The 19541-nt window shown below is 45.7% G+C and overlaps 1 protein-coding gene across 1 annotated transcript in view; it reads left to right on the forward strand.

Moving 5' to 3' along the window:
• The first annotated feature begins 521 nt into the window (after positions 1-521).
• Positions 522-19541, forward strand: part of LOC119171599 (CUGBP Elav-like family member 4) — a 101199-nt gene continuing 82179 nt past the window's right edge. The window contains exon 1 of the mRNA XM_075893009.1: positions 522-804. Within this exon, the coding sequence (XP_075749124.1) occupies positions 570-804 (235 nt within the window). The 5' untranslated portion in view covers positions 522-569. The remainder of the gene's footprint in view (positions 805-19541) is intronic.

A 19541-nucleotide genomic window follows, 5' to 3' on the forward strand; every position in this document is an offset into this window, starting at 1 on the left:
TCATGGAACTGTGATAGTTGTTTTGTAAAACTTTCCCTTTTATTATCGCTTTACTAATAAAAAAATAGCCTTTAGTGTTTATAGGTGAGCTTATCTGTTTTTGTTTCGATAAAAACGGTGAACGTGATGACGCACAACAGCGGCATTCTTTAAGATGCTCTGCTAATGCCTTATACAAGAGAGAGCGAACATATTCACGAGAAGGCTAGCCGCGATTACCGAGCGAGAGCAAGAGTACGATGCTTGCGTCATCGAATGCCGGCTTCTCCACATCTGAGAACCGGGAGATGCGGGAAAAGCAGCGCGAGTCCCCGCGCGTCCCGCGTCCCGAGTGATGCCCGCGCCGCGCGAAGGGGAAAAAAAGAACAACTTGGGGGGGACACGTGACCAGCATCCGGCCAATGGCGTCCGCGCAGCTCCCGCTCGCGCATGCGCCGTCGGCCACCGGCGGCGGACGCGCGGCCCCCACATGCGCGCGACTGGCAGAGCCGCGCCGAGTGTATTGCTAGCCAAGTGTGTTGTGCGTGCGAGTGTGTGCTGAAGCCGCGCCTCCCACAACGGTCGTATGCATGTTGTGCTGTGAGTTTCCAAACATGGCGCTGCACAACGGAGTATTGGATTCGGTTGTCATCCACAACGGCAACGGCGAGCTGGCACCCGTCAAGGACCACGACGCCATCAAGCTGTTTGTGGGCCAGATTCCGCGTAACCTGGATGAGAAAGACCTGCGGCCGCTCTTCGAGCAATTCGGAAAGATCTACGAGCTCATCGTGCTCAAAGACAAGTACACCGGAATGCACAAGGGTGAGTCGGTGAACGAGCCCACAAGGTGGGCACAGAGTGCTTTGCCGCGTAGCAGCAGTGTCAAGCCGAGAAGCCCACGCTGACGGCCGCCGAGCGCTTTGTTTGGACCGCGTGCGCTCCCGCTAGCGTCGGCGGCAGCGGGACGCTCGTGAAGCGCGCGTCTTTGTTTCGGCACCGAGGCCAGAAGCGTTCGCTCTTACGTCACCAGACTCCTTGTCACCTGCGCCACTCATGGAGCCTCGGGTGCCCCGCTTGTAGGCGCCGCCAAACTCGGCTGACTCGTGGCGAATTCACCCTGTCAGCGTGCATTTGCATTTGACATACAGCTGACATACAGCTGACATTTGACATACATTTGCATTTGACATACACTTGCATTTGACATACAGCTGTAGCGGAGGGTCGGAATAAGCATCCCTAAACCTGCCGATAAGCTTGTAATCCGCGTTTGGCATCTCAGCGGACATTTATTGAAACTCTTAGGTTGAACCCCGAAATGCGGGGAAGTTTTGGAAACGGCAGGCACGCTGCACTGAACAGTTATTCACCTCTCCACGGGACAGTTCTGCATTCTAGTGATAAGAAGAAACCAAATACGAGCCACTAGTTTCTACTTGCTTGTTTGCACCGTCGATTTTTGCTATGTCACTAACTAATGCATCGCGAAAATGCCACCAAGACGTACAAACTCCATTCGCATTAGGTTCACCTATTACGGCGAATCGAATACCGCATACTGCCTCTGGATACGTCCAGACATTTTCCTCACGGCCTACGTTTCTGTCATTGTTAAGCTGATTCGCGCTTGACAGAAGAATGGGGACATCAGCAGGGAGGTGGGGAAGAAAACCGGGAATCCGGTTTGCTACGCTGCTCATGGAGGAAGAGAGAGGAAAGTATAATGCATAGAAAGTGCTAAACAACACCTGACCATTACTGTTGAATGTACAGGATAACGCCTATCAGTACTAGGCACTCTGATTCGTCCGTATATTTTGTTCGCCAGAACAGCAATGATAAACTAGTTCGTGTCATCTGCGAATGCTTGTGATGTCGGTACTATTGAAATATTTCTTTTGGAAAAGTTCTGTCATAAATATATACCTGCAAACGCAGTGACGAGCAGTTTTCGCTAAATGCTGCATCGCGGTTAGTGGAAGACGTTGTACTGAAGCGTCTCTTCGAAACCCCATTTAATATGCACAACGTTGTCATCCGATACACATTGTGGCAGAATTTCCTAAAGCTAAGCCATAGATGCTATGGTAACGTCACACCAGCCGAGTTGTGGTCAGTCTTGAACCAAGGTGTGTGATGATGAACCAAGTGTGCGCATGACGGTAGCCCATGTATGAGCAAACACATAATCGAAGTTCTCTTCGTTACTGCAGATCGAAGCGAGTATCGTTTTTCATACGGAGGAGGAACACTACCTCAAAGAGGTAGAGTAGCTAGCTTAATTTATTTCTCTCTAGCGCTAGTATATGGGCACCAGTGTGCGCCATCTACTCGATGGTATGGTAATCACGTTTGAATACATTTCAAGACAGCTCGTCTTCCGGTAATTCCTGGAACTTTAAGACGTACTTGCGCTTTTACTACTCACAACATGCGTGATGGTGGTCTTGGTGCTGGTGCAAATACGTACTCAAAGTGGCATCGGTCATTATTAACCTCGCAGAATGCCCCTCGTTGACCCCTAAGTGGTAAAGCAGCAATGTGACTATACTGAGCACTTGGCAGAGATGAAGATTAGATACACACTAGACTCATACGGTCTGTAGCAATCATAATTGTACATAGTCGAGGTGCACCTCGAGCCTCAGACAAAGTTAGTCTTGAAAACATTCTGGGTTGCTAATACGTAGATTGGTTCTATTCACCAGGACATACGGGTTGTAGAGCAAAAAAAAAATAACAGGTGTGCTTTGTAAAGCTGCAGTGTGTGGGAGCTTCAGTAGTGTATAATACACGAAGCACGTAGTGATACGCGCCGAACTTAATTAGCTGTGTGGGTGTGGATTACTTGCTGTACAAACATTCCTAAATGCAGTGTGGAATACATGTTCACGCCAAGCGCTCCTTGTAAGCAAGCATGGCGCTTATGGGTACATGCATCATTCTATGATTGTGTATTATACATAAGCTATGCACTCTCCATCAGCAAGTGCACATTACAGTGCTTGTCATACTTCGCGAAAAGATGGAAAATTCACAAAATGCCTTCTGAGGTATATCATTTCTTCTGATTTAGTGATAAGCGTGCTTATCGTAGCAGCCTCATCATTTGTTGGGTTTGTGGGTCTGCATACAAAATAATAATAATCGTAAGAAACTCTGCCGTTGTCGTTGGTCGAGCTTTCCAGCCAGTTATCTCAAAGCGCTGCACCTCCTCTCTGTTCATGCTTATCTCACATTACCATCACGGCGGCGCGCCGGCCGATGACACTTCTTAAATTGACTTTTGATGTGCCAAGCGAGTCAAGAAACTTGAGGCCACACAGCAACACCCAGGGTTGATTGTCAATTCCTTCACGAAACAACGGGCCTATCTCGATATTTCATGTAGCTCTCCGATGTCGCCAACAATCTGTTACTCATGTTTTTTTCCTTTTCAATGTTCTTGTTCTTTATTTTGCGGGAAACAGCGCCGGAGAACCTCGTCTTTTTTTCCCCTTCAAATTGACGTTAAAGTGAGATAAAACCATTTATTCGACGTTGAAGTGCTATTTTTTGATAACTTATTCTCTGAATTTTTCGTTTGTTCAACAAACGGAGAAAGTTGGCGGCACGTGCCCGGTTATAACAAAAAGAATAATAATAGTATGCGGTTCTTGTCACTATAATTGCGAATGAAATAGTCCGTGGAACCTTATCAGCCTTTGTATAAATATCGTGATAGTTTTATATAAGGTAGTAAGGCATCAGTATTCCCCATTTCGCTTCGTACTTTCTTCGGCGCCATTTATTTTGAGTGTGTTCGCAATTTTTCAGGCTGCGAATCTCTGAATCGAAGCGATCCCGCACGTGGTGTTTTATCGACCCATTTTATGATTGGCACTGAGGTATAAGCATGCCATCCTTGGCGGCGGCATTTCCACGAAGGTGAAATGCTTGAAGCCCGCACACTCAGATTTAAGTGCAGGTGGGGTCCAAACGTGCGGAGCTTTCCAATACGACGCCTCCCACTATCGTACCGGAGTTGCGGCATGTAAAAACCTATTATTATTATTATTATTATTATTATTATTATTATTATTATTATTATTATTATTATTATTATTATTATTATTATTATTATTATTATTATTATGGAATAATGCACACTACTAAAATGTGATTGTTGGTAAGCTATTGAACGTGGATGGTGCCCAATTGCCTGTCAAGTGAATAGACGGGGGCTACCCGTACACATGTTTGTCTCATACTTCAGAGATTTATTTCTGAAAGAAAAATATACGTGTTTATAATACTTCCAGCACTTCAGAGGTTCCGCAGAACTGATCAGGAATAATTCTTATGCGTGCTCCTCAAGACACTGGCGCACGGGAAGACGTATGCTGGAAGTTGGGAGAAATCATTTAGCAGGGAAACAGGGAAAGCGACTTGGGTCAACGTCTTGACATGTGAAATGATCTTTGTCGCGGACTCTATGAGGACAAGTCCACTAGTACTAACATTGCTATTTCTCAAAATAACACGTATACTGGCTCTCATTTCAAGCTTTCTTGCCGTAGCCATTTCGTCTTGTCTTTTTCTCGTTCAATAGTTTTACGAAAACAGCGATGACTGCTACTTTTCACATAATAGAGACAAACAACGTGAATATACATTAGCAGATAAGAAGCGAATTTGCCGCTCCAACACATTTTATCTTTGTGTTTTCTATTGTCTTTAGCTTTAACACACCACACACTCATAATTCCACTCAAGCCATTCATCTCTACACCACCACACTTCTCCGTCACAGTAATATTAATTCTTCCAGCAGTGTGAATACCAAGTAACAGCCGGCCATGAACGTAGTCAGAGAGGGTCGAGTCCACGCTGGAACTTATGCTGTTAAATTTCGTGCATACAATGCATGCGTACATACGAGTGAAGAAGCACACACATCCCGGTGTTCGGACCCTTCCTGAAATAAAGTCCTGGCTGCGACCTGTGGTCGAACAAGGAGCGCCCATTGCAAGTCATATCTCGCTACAGGATAAGTAGTAACAGTAGCAGTTGCTGCAGCCAGGACGGTCGTACAAAACGTCGCAGCTCCAAGCCTGAGGCGCCTTGAATACGTGTGGCCAGACGTGCCTCTCGGTTTGCAGCAGAGAAAGGAGCAAAAGCAGCGGCTGGTGCCGGTCGGCGTTCGATTTCGTCCGCACTCCCTTATTGATTAACTCGCGCTCGCTCATTGTTCTTGCCCCAGCGCACTATGGACGCCACACTCCGTCGACAGAAAAGAGAAACGTTGAAGCAACGACGGACGAAACCGCCCGCACCACGCACTCGAGCCGAGAGAAGCCCTGCGGGTGGGCTCCTTGCTTCTCGTATTGTACGACGTGCTATAGTTGCGGAGGGTGCGACGTCTCGAGCGCAAGTTTTGCGCGCTGCCCCGCAGTGCGCGCACTTATCGGCTAGCCGGAACCACGAGGTCACTCCTTCTTCCCTTGTGCCTCGGCCACTCAAGTCACAGCCATCGCTTTCCTTACTCGTTTTTTTTTTTTTTTGTCACGGTGCATGTCGATTCGGCTCCAAGGCTTCCTGCACCGCCTTTCCCAGTGTGGTGACGAGAGAGAATAAAGAACGCTTGAAGTGAGAAGGGAGACAACGGTGTCTACGCATCGCTTATCGAGCGAAGACTCCGCAGGCAGTGAATAAGGGATAGAGGGTGGAATCCCTGCGTGATTGTGTATATATGACGAGATTCCGTGCTACGTTCTGTCTCTACCAGATATAAGATCTAAGTTTTAACTAATATTTGGTGACGGACGGTCTTCATGCAAAACAAATGTATCTGTTTATTCAAGGCGAAGAGTTCTTATACCTTCGTTAAACGGCTGTCAGTGATAGAACAAAGTCACGTCAGCTGATACACGTGTGGAGGCAGCTGGGAATTTCGGTTAGCGCGTTTGTCTAGGCTATATAGCAACGTGTCGACTGGATGTTTTCACTATGCACTGATGCCGAGTCATGAGATTATTTCCGTAGATGTAATAAACTGCTCTGTTTTGCATATTCATGCAAAATGGCGTAGCCCCTGATCAGCTGCAAGGCACGCCGACGGTTCTCACACTGATCATTCGAATGATACTGAGAGGACTGGCAGATCGCTTGTGCAAGTTCTCGTATGTGTACACGAGGGTGGCTTGTTCACTGCGGAGTGGTAAAAGACACACCTTGTTGACTTTGTGGCGTCCGTCAACGAACTGAGACAAGTCGCGTGACAACAAGCGATGACATTACGTAATGACGTCGTCAGGTTGGCTGGTTTTGGTTACAGTGAAACACAAGTGAGGCACGGGAAGCTTCAACTGAGCGGTACGTCTTTCAAGCGTCTTTCATCGTGTCAGCTGAAATTAAAAAAAAAAAAACACGCCTTGCACCGTAAAATGAAAAAAAAAACACCAATGCCGTCTGAGGATACATTGAACCAAAGTCACAACAGCCAGCCGCAACGGGAGTCAATAAATTGTCAGTATTTTTGTTTAAAACAAAAATATATAAACATAATCATCTATATTCTTATCTTCCTATCTTACAGCTTACCAGTCTATATTCCCGTCGACACGTTGAATGTTTGAAGTTTCTTATACCTTAATTATTTCCCGATGGTTTCCTTTACTCAGCAAATATATAGCACACGCTAGACCAACGACCACCCGAAATAACCATGAGTTAAACATGTCTACTTTCGCTCACCGTACGATGACGTTTAAATATAGTTTTTTTGTTCATTCTATTGAATTGTGGAATTCTTTGCCTGGTTACGTTCGATCTTTGTCACTGGATGAATATTTATTGTATATTACTAACCATTGATGTAGAGCGCACTTGTTATGCCCTTCTATGTATGTATTTGCCTACTCCTGCGATAGCCCTGTGGGGCTGCAGTATGTTGAAATAAAAAAATGGAATAATAAGAAATTTCACAGATAGGGGTATGTGATAAGCCAGATTTGTTTTCAAAAGAACGCAGGCTCTATCTATTACAGTTTGAAAACTGCAGTTACTAGGTAGATCGGACGCGTGTAAATGTTCGGAGCACCGTTTAGGGTCGTAGATAATGTTGGCCTGGAGGTGAGCGACTTTGAATGAGAATGCCGTGTTTGATCTGGGATTGGTAAAGCTGTAAAGGGCAAACAATATACATGCTCAACAAGCGCATGATATGATGAGCTGTAAACAGTTGTTCAGAGTGCATTTTGTGATATGCCCGTTAGCAATCGTTTCTAGCACGTCCTTTCGTGGTATTAACAGCCTACTGATACGTCTCTGTATATTGTACTGCCATGCACCAAAATGAAGCATTTTTAGTGCAATTTAAATAGCTTTGCGTTTTGGCAACGAATGCTGAAGGTTTCCAGAAAATGCGAAGTATGCGTACAAGTTTAGTTTTCAGATAGTTTGTGTGACCATCTCAGAATTAATTGAAGTAAATGGTGCCCGATGATATTTGTAACATCTTATGTAATATCTACCTAAGGTTATGTACAGCGCAGACAAAAATAGCTTAAGTTTTCGCTCAGGGGCATGTGGCTTTAATCTCACTCGAGTGGCCAAATCCCCGTCCTCGTTGGGCAGATTAAAAAAGACGCCATAAAAGCACGTGCCAGTATTTTAAGTCAGCGCGGTCTTCCAGTCCCGACGTGGACGCGGCCAGCAACTGCGGCGGACCCCTCTTAGGGGTTGTCTGACTAGTTCTCCGGGACCAAATAAAGTTTATTTCACTTCACTTCGCGCACCCACACATACTGTTGTGAATTCATATATATTTGTGTCATAGTTGTGCAGAATAAAAAAAAATTATGCGCTTTCTAAACCGCGAGCACAACCATCCGAGTGTTTCCGACGTTACGTGCCGCTTTCGACTGCGTCTTGTGAATAGGACGACACGTCAGTTCATAACCCTCTTTATCAGCCTGTGTACGTGAACGCAATACACGGTTTGTCTTCCTGCTGCTGCCTGCGCCGTCCCCACGCCTCGACGTTATTTGCTGACAAAGCAAGGGCGCCGTGCTCCCAGCGCAGAAATGGAGCCGCGAACAAGAATCGGCCCTCCTTTCACTCTTCCCAAACCGGGAACAAAGGGCGTTTTGCGGCCCGAAAAGCCCGAGCGAGGCTCCACGCGTGGCTTCGCGATTGCTTGCACGATGTGTTCGTCCCTCGCGATTCATCGTTAGTTGCCCGACCAGTGCCTGTTTTTTTTTGTCTTTATATTTCAGCCTCCCTCTATAAACGCTGTTCAGCGGGCTTTATCGTGTCAGTTCTTTTCTTCTTTTTCCTTTCATGTCATTCGGATTGTGGCTGGCCAGCTTCACCGTTAGCGAAGGCTGGCAACCTCTATTCTGGCTTTAACGTGACACTAATGCTTAGCTATGAACAAAGACGACTAAATATGACCGTGACTCAAGACTACACTCACTCTATACATGGCCCGTCTGCTAAACGCTATAGCTTTGCCTTCTGAAGGTCTTATTTAGTGAATTTCTGTACATACGTATGCATGCGTAAACGAACAAATGCCCAGGGTGGTGGATAGATGTCTGTGTTACAGGACGTGTCGACTGCCAATACGATGGTTGTGTTGTAGTAACAGCGCGACAATTGCAGTAAGAGACAAGAAAGGTAGGAAAGAGCGCTCTTCCTATCCTAATCGTTTCGGACAGAACGTCATGGCAGAAACATGTAGAAAGATTCCTTCATGACACTTTGAAAAAAATAATTGACTTTTCAAGACCCGTTTCTTGTAAGAAGCTCTTCCGATTGGGTCCAGGAACTATAGGAAGGATTTCGCTTCTCTGCGGCGGGATTTTCTATAGACGTTGTGAATCTTCATTTGTCTGTTCCTTGGGATGGTCTTATTTTGGCTGTGAGGAAATGTTTTGAAGAACGGAAGGTGCACTTTCAGAATACTATATATACACGAACTCTGACAATTTTATTATGCTTTTAGAACTTTATCTCAATTCGGCTACCATTAAATACGATGGGCAATTCTTAATCCAACGCACTGACGTATGTATGGGTTCATCATTGGCCACACTTCTTTGTGACATCTTTTTATCTGTTATTGACAAACGCATTTCTGCTATGTGTTCCTGTACGCCGTGTGTATCGTTACGTTGACGATTACCTTCTTCATGTTGAAAAAACTGGACAAATGTGTTTTAATGGCAACGTTGAAGCTGTACTAAACGTCTTCAAAGAGTACTCCTTGGGACTCAAATTTACGTTCTAATTGCCTAAAGACAACGGCATTAATTTCTTAGACGTTCACCTTTCTTTTTCTGATGATGCTGATATTTGCTGGTGCTATCAGCCCATGAGTGCAAAGAATGTCCTTCCTTTTGATAGGCATTCAAAAATTAGTAAAAAAAGAGAAATATCCACCTCGTGTATTCAAGCCACCCTTCAGAAGTCACGTGATCAAGAGGATGAGGTCCGCCTTAAAAAAAACAGATTAAAAAACTAAAAGATGCTGGGTATCCCAACAGCATCATCACACCCATTTGCGAATCCCTCCTGCAGAAATCAAAGTTATCGAAACAGGACCAAAAGAAAAATAGACTGATAAAAAACATTTGTATGTTATACTGTATGTACATAAGGTACCCCACAATTCAAAGAAAATAGCGAGCATATATGATATTAACTTGTTGTTGTCAGCCCCTTGCAAGCTTTCAAAAGTGTGTGTACTAAACAGCAAGGGGAGGAGTCGTTCTTGCACCATTCGTTACGAGCCGGTTTACTGAATGCCAATCTAATGTTGTGTATGATATATCGTTGACATGTGGAAAAGTAAACATGGGACAAACTGGACAATGCTTCAATGACCGAGCAAGACAGCATGCTTTAAATGTTAAGAGTGGCTATGGTAGTCTCATGGCCGTATACTGCAAGGATTGTAAGTGCAGTCCTATGTTCCATAAAACGCGGTTTTTGAAAAAAAGCAAAGGTGAAGAATGAAAGAGAGATAATAGAAGCATTTTTTCGTCAGAAAGGCCAAAGATCAATGCATCAGTACATCATCACTTCTCCTCCTTTACGAGAGAGAGAGTATTATTTTCTCAGTTAAGAATATTTTGTCTTGGACACACATGAGTCGTCGCGCGTTAGCACTGTTCTTGCACTCTGTATAAAAGCGGTCGTAGCACCTTCAATAAAATTAAATGAGAAACAGCGCTCTTTTCTCTCCTTTTTATCTCTACCTGCAGTTATCTCGCTGTTACTAGAACACAACCACAATGAACCAACTGGCCCAAATTAAACTCTTGTTGCAAAAAATTTCATATTTTCTGGAAAAAAAAAACTGAGTGCCCTCCTAAATAATTGTCTCATTTCAGCGCCGTCAAGTATACATGTCCTCACCCCGTTGCCGAAAATGACAGCGTTGTTTGCCTCCAGGGACGACATGACTGCCTACCTGCTCAACTGTCGCAAAATTTTCGCTCATGACTGTGTACGAAACCGCAATTTTAACCGAAGATGCATCCATTTCTCCCGTTCATGCCAACTCTATGCATCACTATTCACAGCGAAATATTTCCGGAGGTCCACAAGATCGACCACGTGAGATGCGGCATTCCGTGACAGCATTACTCCCCTCCCCCCCCCTTTTTTTTTTCGTTGCACTGGTAGGTTCGAAACCATTACAGGGAGAAAACCGTCGCTTGTTGCAAGGGTCCCTTTTGTTTCTATTTTAATGTGGCGTTCACGTTGGTACGAGTGATGTTTTTCTCGAAATCAGTCTGGGAACGACCATTGGCATGGAATAATTGATCTGTCACGCGACGTGTGGCCAATTTCGACGGTGAACGTTCAAGCTATTGCGTTAGAGGCTGGTATAAAGCTTACTAAGCTGGGGGAAGGGGAGAGACAGAAAGATTAAGTGAAAGGCACAGGGGTTAACCAGAGAAAAATTTCTGGTTTGCTGTCCTGCACCGGGGAAGAGGGATAGAAAAATATGGAGGAACGAAAAAGAATGAATACAAAAAACGCGTACACACTGAAGCACGGGAGTTTCATAGCAGTTTTGCGAGTCCGGTTGACTGCAGAAACTTCAGCAGGGCCTTCGTCGCTCTTTGGTTGGAGGTATGAACGTTCCAGCACTCCAAAATTGACTGCTCGGAAAGTGGCTGGTCATTGAGCCGTGCTAACGTTGCCGAAAGCTGTTGTCTTTGGGAGATGTATTGTGCACGATCAGAAAGGTCGTGTGCGATGGCTTCCTCGCTGACACAGTTATCACGCGCTGCAGTGTCTGCCATTCCGATTCGGTTAGCAAGACTGTTCATGAATGGCACTCCAAGCCACAAGTGGTGCAAGACCGTTGGTACGGGTCGGGATAGTACAGATGGAATACGAAGTTGAGGGGACGGATTCAGAGAGTGAAAATGAATATGCAGAAAACCAGCCGTGTGCTTTGGGAGAAGCGTTTGAAGCACTTATTTCACTGAGCTATATGTAGGATGACGGACAAGGTATACGTTTAAAAAGGGTTTCAATATTACTGACTGATGCAAGGGGCGTGAAAATACTTTTTCGTGATTCAGGAGTAATTCGCTCACCCTCTTGCAATAATTCAGTGCGCTCAATGCAACCAAGGGTTCATTATACTAACCTTTTTTTTTTAAGTTTTTGCGCTTGAAAGTTATCAACCGATTCTATGGTCGTATGTTTTCTGTATACGTTGAGTGTGTTCCATCCCCGCGTCGTCGTTGGGGCGTCTCAATATCCGCTGCAGCAGCAGAGGAGCGTTGGTCCACGACGCCATGGAATCACAGCGATATACCGCCCCCCAACGAGACGAGGAGGAGGCGATCGAAGCGATCCTCCGCATGCAGAGGGGAGGAGGGGGTTGCACCAAGCAGAGATTGAGCCGCTCGGATCAACCCCACAGACCCATTATTTTCCGCTGGGCTGAAGGCGAAGGCCTGCCCCTCCGTTTCCTGCTTCACTTTCAGGCGTTCTTCTTTTTTTCGTTTTATTTGTACGGCTCATACTGTACTGCTCACCGGAGCAATGTTTTAGAAGGATTGATTAATGGCTGCCCCGAAACCAAAGCGCAGGAAGCGTGCGAGTAGGTTTTTTTTTCTCTCCGGCGCTTCATTTCCTTCTATTGACGCTTATCATTGTTTTCTATTTATTCAACCTTCGGTTTTATGCCCTTTTACTTTCTCTATGTTCCACGTCCACTGCGTTACTGCGGGTTCCTATATAAGCTCAACGCGCCAGCTCTGCTCCTTCAACGTACACCACTGAACCAGCGGTCTCGATAGCCGTAGCTCTCCAAAGGCATAAATTGCTAGCTTTAAATATAAGTGCTTGCCCCTAAACGGTGTCCGCTCTGAGAAGTTCGTCGGTAAGGGCACAGCGCCTGAAGGGTCTCGCTTTATGAAAAGCATTTCATCGGCTTGGAAAACCGTTAGAACGCAGAACTGCATTGTACGCGGCTTTGCACGCGCCGATATGGTCTTGTGTGCCTGTAGACGAACTGGAGGAGTTCCTCAACGCGTCCGCTGGGCCTGATGTTGTGTTGAAGCTTGGTTTATTATTGGGGCACGCTGAAAAAACCTTTTCATTTCCAGTTGTTAAGGCTACGTTTTACATATTAAAACAGACGTGTAGAAAACAAACCAGGAGCTTCTGGATCGTTAATTCCCTCGTTTCTCTCTTTTGATATAATAGGTCCCCTTTCTTTATGTTATAAGCACTGTAAAACAGCTGTACTTCCTTGCTCTGTAACAAAGCATTTCAATCGCAGGTACTGCACAGTTGTACACAACTATGCCACGCAAAGTTTCCACGTAAAAACATCTGGAAAAACATTTGGAACGTACGCAACACCGCATCTATACAGGCCAAGCACCTCCAATACGCCAGAAGCCCTATCGCGTATCGCCTTCCGAAAGAAAAGTCATCGCTGAGCAAGTTGAAGACATGCTAAAGAAGGGCGTCATACAAGAATCGTGTATAGTCCGTGGACAGCTCCTGTCATTCTAGTCAGGAAGGATAACTCATGGATATTCTGCGTACATTATCGTCGCCTAAACGCCATCACAAAAAAGACGTCTACCCTTTGCCACGTATAGATGACGCCGTGGACTGACTGCATTCTGCCTCGTATTTTTCTTCTGTTGACTTGCGTTCTGGGTATTGGCAAATTCCTATGCACTCCTCAGATAAAGAGAAGACGGCCTTCGTAACACCAGACGGTCTTTTTGAGTTTAACGTTATGCCCTTTGGTTTGTGCAATGCTCCAGCGACATTCGAGAGATTTATGGATACAGTACTCCGTGGACTAAAATGAGAAATTTGCATGTGCTATTTAGATGATGTGATTATCTACGGAAATACTTTTCAAGAGCATAAACACCACTTGTCACTCGTGTTTGAATGCTTACGCGAAGCTGGCCTTGTTCTAAACTCAAAGAAGTGGCATTTTAGAGAACGTCAAGACCTCGTATTAGGCTTTCTCGTGGACAAAGAAGGCGTACGACCAGACCCACAGAAGACCGCAGTGGTTCGCAACTTTGAACAACCATGAACAGTGAAGGACCTGCGAAGTTTTCTTGGTCTGTGCTCATATTTCTGCCGATTTATTAAGAACTTTGCACGACTTGCCTCCACACTGACGTCCCTTCTTCATAAAGACACACCGTACTTGTGGGATAATAAATGTGAGGCTGCATTTCAACAGCTGAAGTTTTTATTGACTTCAGGGCCCATCCTGAAGCATTTTGATCCTGACGCTTTGACTGAACTTCATACTGATGCTAGTGGGCTAGGTGTTGGTGCTGTGCTGGTCCAACTCTGCAACAGCCGTCAGCACGTCGTAGCATATGCCAGTCGCACACTGACCAGAGCAGAGAAGAACTACACCGTCACCGAGCTCGAGTGCTTAGCAGTCGTCCTCGCCATTCAGAAGTTCCGACCGTATTTACATAGCCGCGAGTTCACCATAGTGACCGATCATCACTCACTATGCTGGCTTGTGGGACTTCGCGACCCGTCTGGCCGGCTGGCTCGTTGGGCGTTGCGCCTCCAAGAGTACAGGTTTTCTGTGACGTATAAAAACGGACGATGTCACACGGATGCCGACTGCTTATCCCGCCTTCCTTCAGTACGCACCAATGCTGATGACGACGACATTGATGACTATTTAGTTTCTGTATCGTCCGGCTTCCCAGATACCAGCAGCTTCAAACGTGAGCAACAGCGCGACCCTACCCTGAAACCCTTGCTCGAAGCTGTACATAACTCCGCCGACAAGCACTTTACAATTTCAAATGTCTTGCTGTATAAAATAAACTATTCAGCCGGTGGCCTCCCGTTACTTCTGTTGGTGCCGGAAAGCCTGCGCCAGGTCGTCCTTTGTTCTATGCACGATGACATAACATCCGGTCATCTTGGTTTCACACGTACGCTACATCGACTACGTGAGAGGTTCTACTGGCCGAAAATGTGGAAGACCACAAAACAGTACGTCGCCAGCTGCGCTATATGTCATCGCCACAAGCGATCCACCACTGCCCCGGCAGCTTATTTGCAGCCCATCCCTCCACCGACATCCCCTTTTGAAAAAGTCTTACTCGAACCCCTTCTCACTCTTACAAACTTCTTACGAACTTACTCGAACCCCTTCCTAAGGCTCCATCCGGCCACCGATATGTTATAGTGTGCGTGGATTATTTAACTCGTTATATGGAAACGAACGCACTGACATCGGCCACAGCAGCTGCTGTTTCTTCTTTTCTGTTACAATGGGTCATACTGCGTCACGGTGCTCCACGGGTTGTCATCAGGGACCTTGGACGACAATTTATCGCCGATGTGGTTGAAGAAATTTTGCGCCACTGTGGCTCCTCTTATCGCCACTCCACCCCTTACCATCCGCAAACTAACGGTCTCACTGAGAGAACGAATCGAACTCTTACGAATATGCTATCGATGTACGTTGATGCCGACCGCCGAAACTGGGACGCCGTCTTACCCTTTGTTACTTACGCATATAACACCGCCAAGCATGAAGTTACTGGACATTCGCCCTTCTTTCTGCTTTACGCACGAAGCCCACGGCGTTTTCTAGACACTCTATTACCTTTCTCGCATCAGGAAGATCTGTCCGTCGCTCAGACGTTGTGTCGTGCTGAAGAAGCACGTCAACTAGCGCGCCTTCGAACATTGTCTTCTCAAGAACACAGCAAGAGTCGCTACGATGCCAGGCATATCCCCGTAGAGTTTTCTCCTGGAGACTACGTCTGGCTGTGAATTTTCTGTTCGCAGAAAATGATTGTACCAGAAGTTTCAAGCAAACTATTCCGGCCCATTCGTGATAGTCACTCGTATCAGTGACGTGAATGACGTTGTCGCCCGAGTCACAGCCAATAACAGGCGTTCGCGCCCGCCTCAAACTGTACCATCATAGGCATATTTAACTCGCTCGGCGAGCTTCGTCTGCCGCCGGGGGAAATGCAACGAAGATGCGCGAGCTTACGTGGCGCGGAAGAAGAAGAGTAGTGGAGCGGTGCTTGAACTGTGGGGTTGGGTGAACCGGACTAGGCCTGTCTAAGAAGTACGCTGCTCTTTCCCAACGCCATTTTCACCTCATCTGTAAATAAACACAATCACTCGTGACAACATGCTTTTTTTGTTTTTTTTAGAAATTTAGCCACCAACAGATAACTGTTGTATGTAAAATGAGTCGGTGACTAGATTAATTTTGTGCAATAAGGTGACTACTCGTACAACAAATAAATATTTACATTATAATTGCAAATATTGTCTTTAAAATAGACAGTCAGCAATTCTAACACGTTATCTAATATTAAACTGAGTCTGGAGAAGGTTTGCATCCAGGCATTTGAACTTTCCGTACATAATAGACAGTCGATCATAATGCTTATCTGGTGAGAATAGAGGTTGATGACGGTCAATCTCGGAGTTCCAGAGACGCGCTGAGGTGAGTCATAACGCGATGTATTTGTTCATCTGCGTTTTTTCTATGATACCTGCGATTAGACAGCGACTGCTGCATTCAAGGTTCAAATCAGTTTGATTGTCTGCGTGCGCGTGAAATCACATGTGTAACTTAATTAGTCCGTTCTTGAACACATGTTTGAATTGTGCGAACAAAACACGGACGAAAAAGAACGAACAGTACATCCTGTTCCCTCTGCTTCGTCCGTGTTTTGTTCGCGCAACCCAAATATGTGTTCGAGAATGCACCAGCTTGCCCAAATTAAAGCTTCACTGTAATTAGTCCGGCAGTATACACTACGAATAAGGTTATGACCCCAACCTCATGTAGTTGTTTAATACGTTGCTACCAGCATCACTGCTACGCCTTTTGGTGAAGCTAAAATTTCTTGAAGGGCGCTTGATGGAAATGGCAGCAAAAGCGTGCAACGCTGCTTGTAGTTGAACAAAATTTGTAGCCTCGAAAATATTTAGTGGCCATGCATAAATGTATTTGCTATGCGGGCTAACAATTGGCTTATAAGTACTACTGGAGTGTCTCATACCTATAGGCCACTACTGAATGCCACGATTAAAGGGAGGTTCAAAGCATACAGGGAAGTTTCATACAGCAAAACCTGATTCTGGGAACAATTGATGGTTAAACGAGCGTCACCGCGACAAACTCAACTATTTCTTAGCATTAGCATTGTCGGCGCCCACTGCCATATTTTCAAAGAAAACATTCGCAGAAAAACGAGCATTGCCAGATTAAGGAAAATGCACTGTAGCAAAACAGCCATTTGGGCTAGTTGGTGACGAATCTGTCCAAAGGCAAAAAGCACGGCGCTGTACGGAACACGCACAAGAGACAAGCGTGTCGTACGCCAGTGCCATCATTCTTCTCTCGGTCTTTGTTCTGTACAGCAACCAACTTTTTGCATTTAGAAAGAACAGATTAAAATAGGTGAAGGCCAAAAAGCCCTGCATGGAACACTCCTCAGTAACTAAAACCTTCGTAAATATGTAACCAGGAGTCCCAACAGAATGCGGCCGTAAGATTAAAAAAAAAATGTCTCATAAACGAACGACACCTGAGCAATGTATGGAAGAACTTGCAGTACAATAGAAGGGAAAACGCCTCGAGGGACGCGGCAAACAGCGCAGCATAGAGAGCCGTGCAAAAGAGCTTCCTCGTTAGTTCTCCAAGAGAGCAAAATATTCAGCGCAGGCAGCTTTCTTCTGATATCCTTCTTAACGGGGATGATGAGTTCTTATAAGCCCTCCGCATTCTGGATGTGGCCGACCCCAATGCTTCATTACTGAGGCAGCGACACGCGCTGTTCTTCTCTGCACTTAACATCGATTTTCCGATATCGAGCGCTCGCTCGCGAGAGAATGAAGCAAAAGTTTCCGCTTCGCAATGTTTGAGTGGCAGACAGCTTCAGTGATTGGGAGGGGCCCCGATTTCGGAGCTGCGTTACCTTGCGACGCCGCCACCTCTGTGGTCACTCGGAAGGTCCGTCACCGGGGCGAGCATGGTGCGTTTACATTGCGCCATCTGTCGCTAGGACGGAAAATTGGTGCTTGCATTGTTGTCTACTAAATGTCCGAAAAAATGCTAGCGCGACAGAAGAAAAGTTTTCGAAGGCTTATTAAACCCAAACTCGCATAATGTAGCAACCATGCACCAAGAATGAAATAAAAAACTCGTAAAACAACTTTGAAAGCATAGTGTGCAAAAACGGCAAACATAGGTTCGCTTATTTCTGAGGCATGCGCAGACAAGTTCTCGTGCCTTCTTTCTTTTCGACCTCCGTGCGCCTTCGTCGCTATTTGGCGTCTGTGCTATCCTCGCTTGTTTCTTGTGTCCTTGTTTGCACAACCTGCTATTACGCATCTCAGTTATCTCTTACCAACTACGTCATCTCGCTGTTATTCTAAAGAACTTAGAGAGAAGCTTGAGTTGGCATGGAGCGCGGAACAATCTTAGTAGCTGCTGAGTGGGCTTATCTCGGTTATAACCAACTGTTTGAAACGTCGACCCGAAACCCAATGCGTCACGCTTCAATGAATACCACGTACGCTATGAAGATTCTTAAGGGAATTCTAAAACAAATAATGCGTGATGTGGTAGTAGCAAAATGGCTCCCTGTTGTCTTAGAGCGTTTTTCAGCAGCATGACTTCAAGCTTACTTGGGAATATTAGGCACCTGTCTCTTTAGCAATTGAAAGACCTTGGTTTCAGCAGTACAGTCATTGCTTTAATGTCGCAAGCATTATTATTGTTGTTGTTTAACGTCCCAAAACCATCATATGAGAGACGCCGTTACGGAGGGCTCCAGAAATTTTGACCACCTGGGATTCTTTAACGTGCACCTAAATATAGGCACACAGGCCTCAAGCATTTTCCCCTCCTTCAAGAATGCTGCTACCACAGCCGGGATTTGATCCCGCGACCTGCGGGTCAGCAGTCGTGGGCCTTAGCCCCTAGCCCACTGTGGCGGCAATACCGCAATCAGTGTTGCCGTTGGTGGCTACTTCGCGCCAAGTTGGCTATAATTTTCGGCCCGTTTGACGACCAAAATTTTTACTTGGCTCCGTCACTATATTCTGGCTACCTTTAAACTTCTCGTTTTGCTTATTCAATTGAATTTGTAGTCAAGAGTCTGTCCGTAATACCACGCGTGTCCTATTTGGATACCAGTTAGGCAGTAATATTAAATGACATGGTTAGTTAAGAGTACTTTTAGGTTTAGTTCTGTCGCCTTTTGAGGAGGGGGAGGAGGAGGAATGTTTAAGCGGAAGAACAGGGAGGTTAGCCAGTTCTTAGTCCACCCAACGGTAACCTTGTCCGCTGCTAACTGCCTTCGCATAGAAATTCAGTCAAGGCTTTATTGAACCTTTTAAGTGGTAGTGGCTTGTTGTTAGTGGTTCATGAGGAAAAGGAAGAAGGCACCTAATTTCTGTCTGCCTACAGGCCACACGGCGCAGTGCCGAGGCAGTGGCTTATCGAATAAGCTATAGCACCTCCGCTCCTGTTGATTTTTTTTCTTCGTGCGTGCCACTTTCTTTCCGCTTTTCATGCCGTCTTTCTTTTCCTTTTGCCTCCTTTTAGTGCAGGATAGCAAAATGGAAGCTACAATTCCGGTTTTCGTCTTTCCTGCCTTTCCCTCATTTTATTCTCCCCCTCTCTCTGAGTTTCTGCGGCATTTTTTTTTCTGCCTAACATGCTTAGGCGCTTGATTACGTCATGTGAGCGAGCGTCAGGGTCGAACACCATGTTTTTTAGTGCTTTAATATTAGCATTGCTTTCTTGTATATTATATCCGCTTCTGCTTTACTAGTTATGCACCTATCGTTGCTCATGAAGATGCGAAGTGAAGCAATACACATCGAAAAGTCTGAGAGTGCCACACGTGAAAAAGACGCATGCTCCGAAATCACCTGTAGGTGTTTCAGGCAAGCCTTACCCTCGTATTCACAAACGCTCCTCGACTCGACTTTCACCCTTCACTTGACAGAGTTGAGCACTGCGCCGCCGCTCGACTGAAAATGGCGCCGCGCTA

This window comes from Rhipicephalus microplus, chromosome 4, assembly GCF_043290135.1.
Source record: "Rhipicephalus microplus isolate Deutch F79 chromosome 4, USDA_Rmic, whole genome shotgun sequence".
Classification (NCBI taxonomy): domain Eukaryota; kingdom Metazoa; phylum Arthropoda; class Arachnida; order Ixodida; family Ixodidae; genus Rhipicephalus; species Rhipicephalus microplus.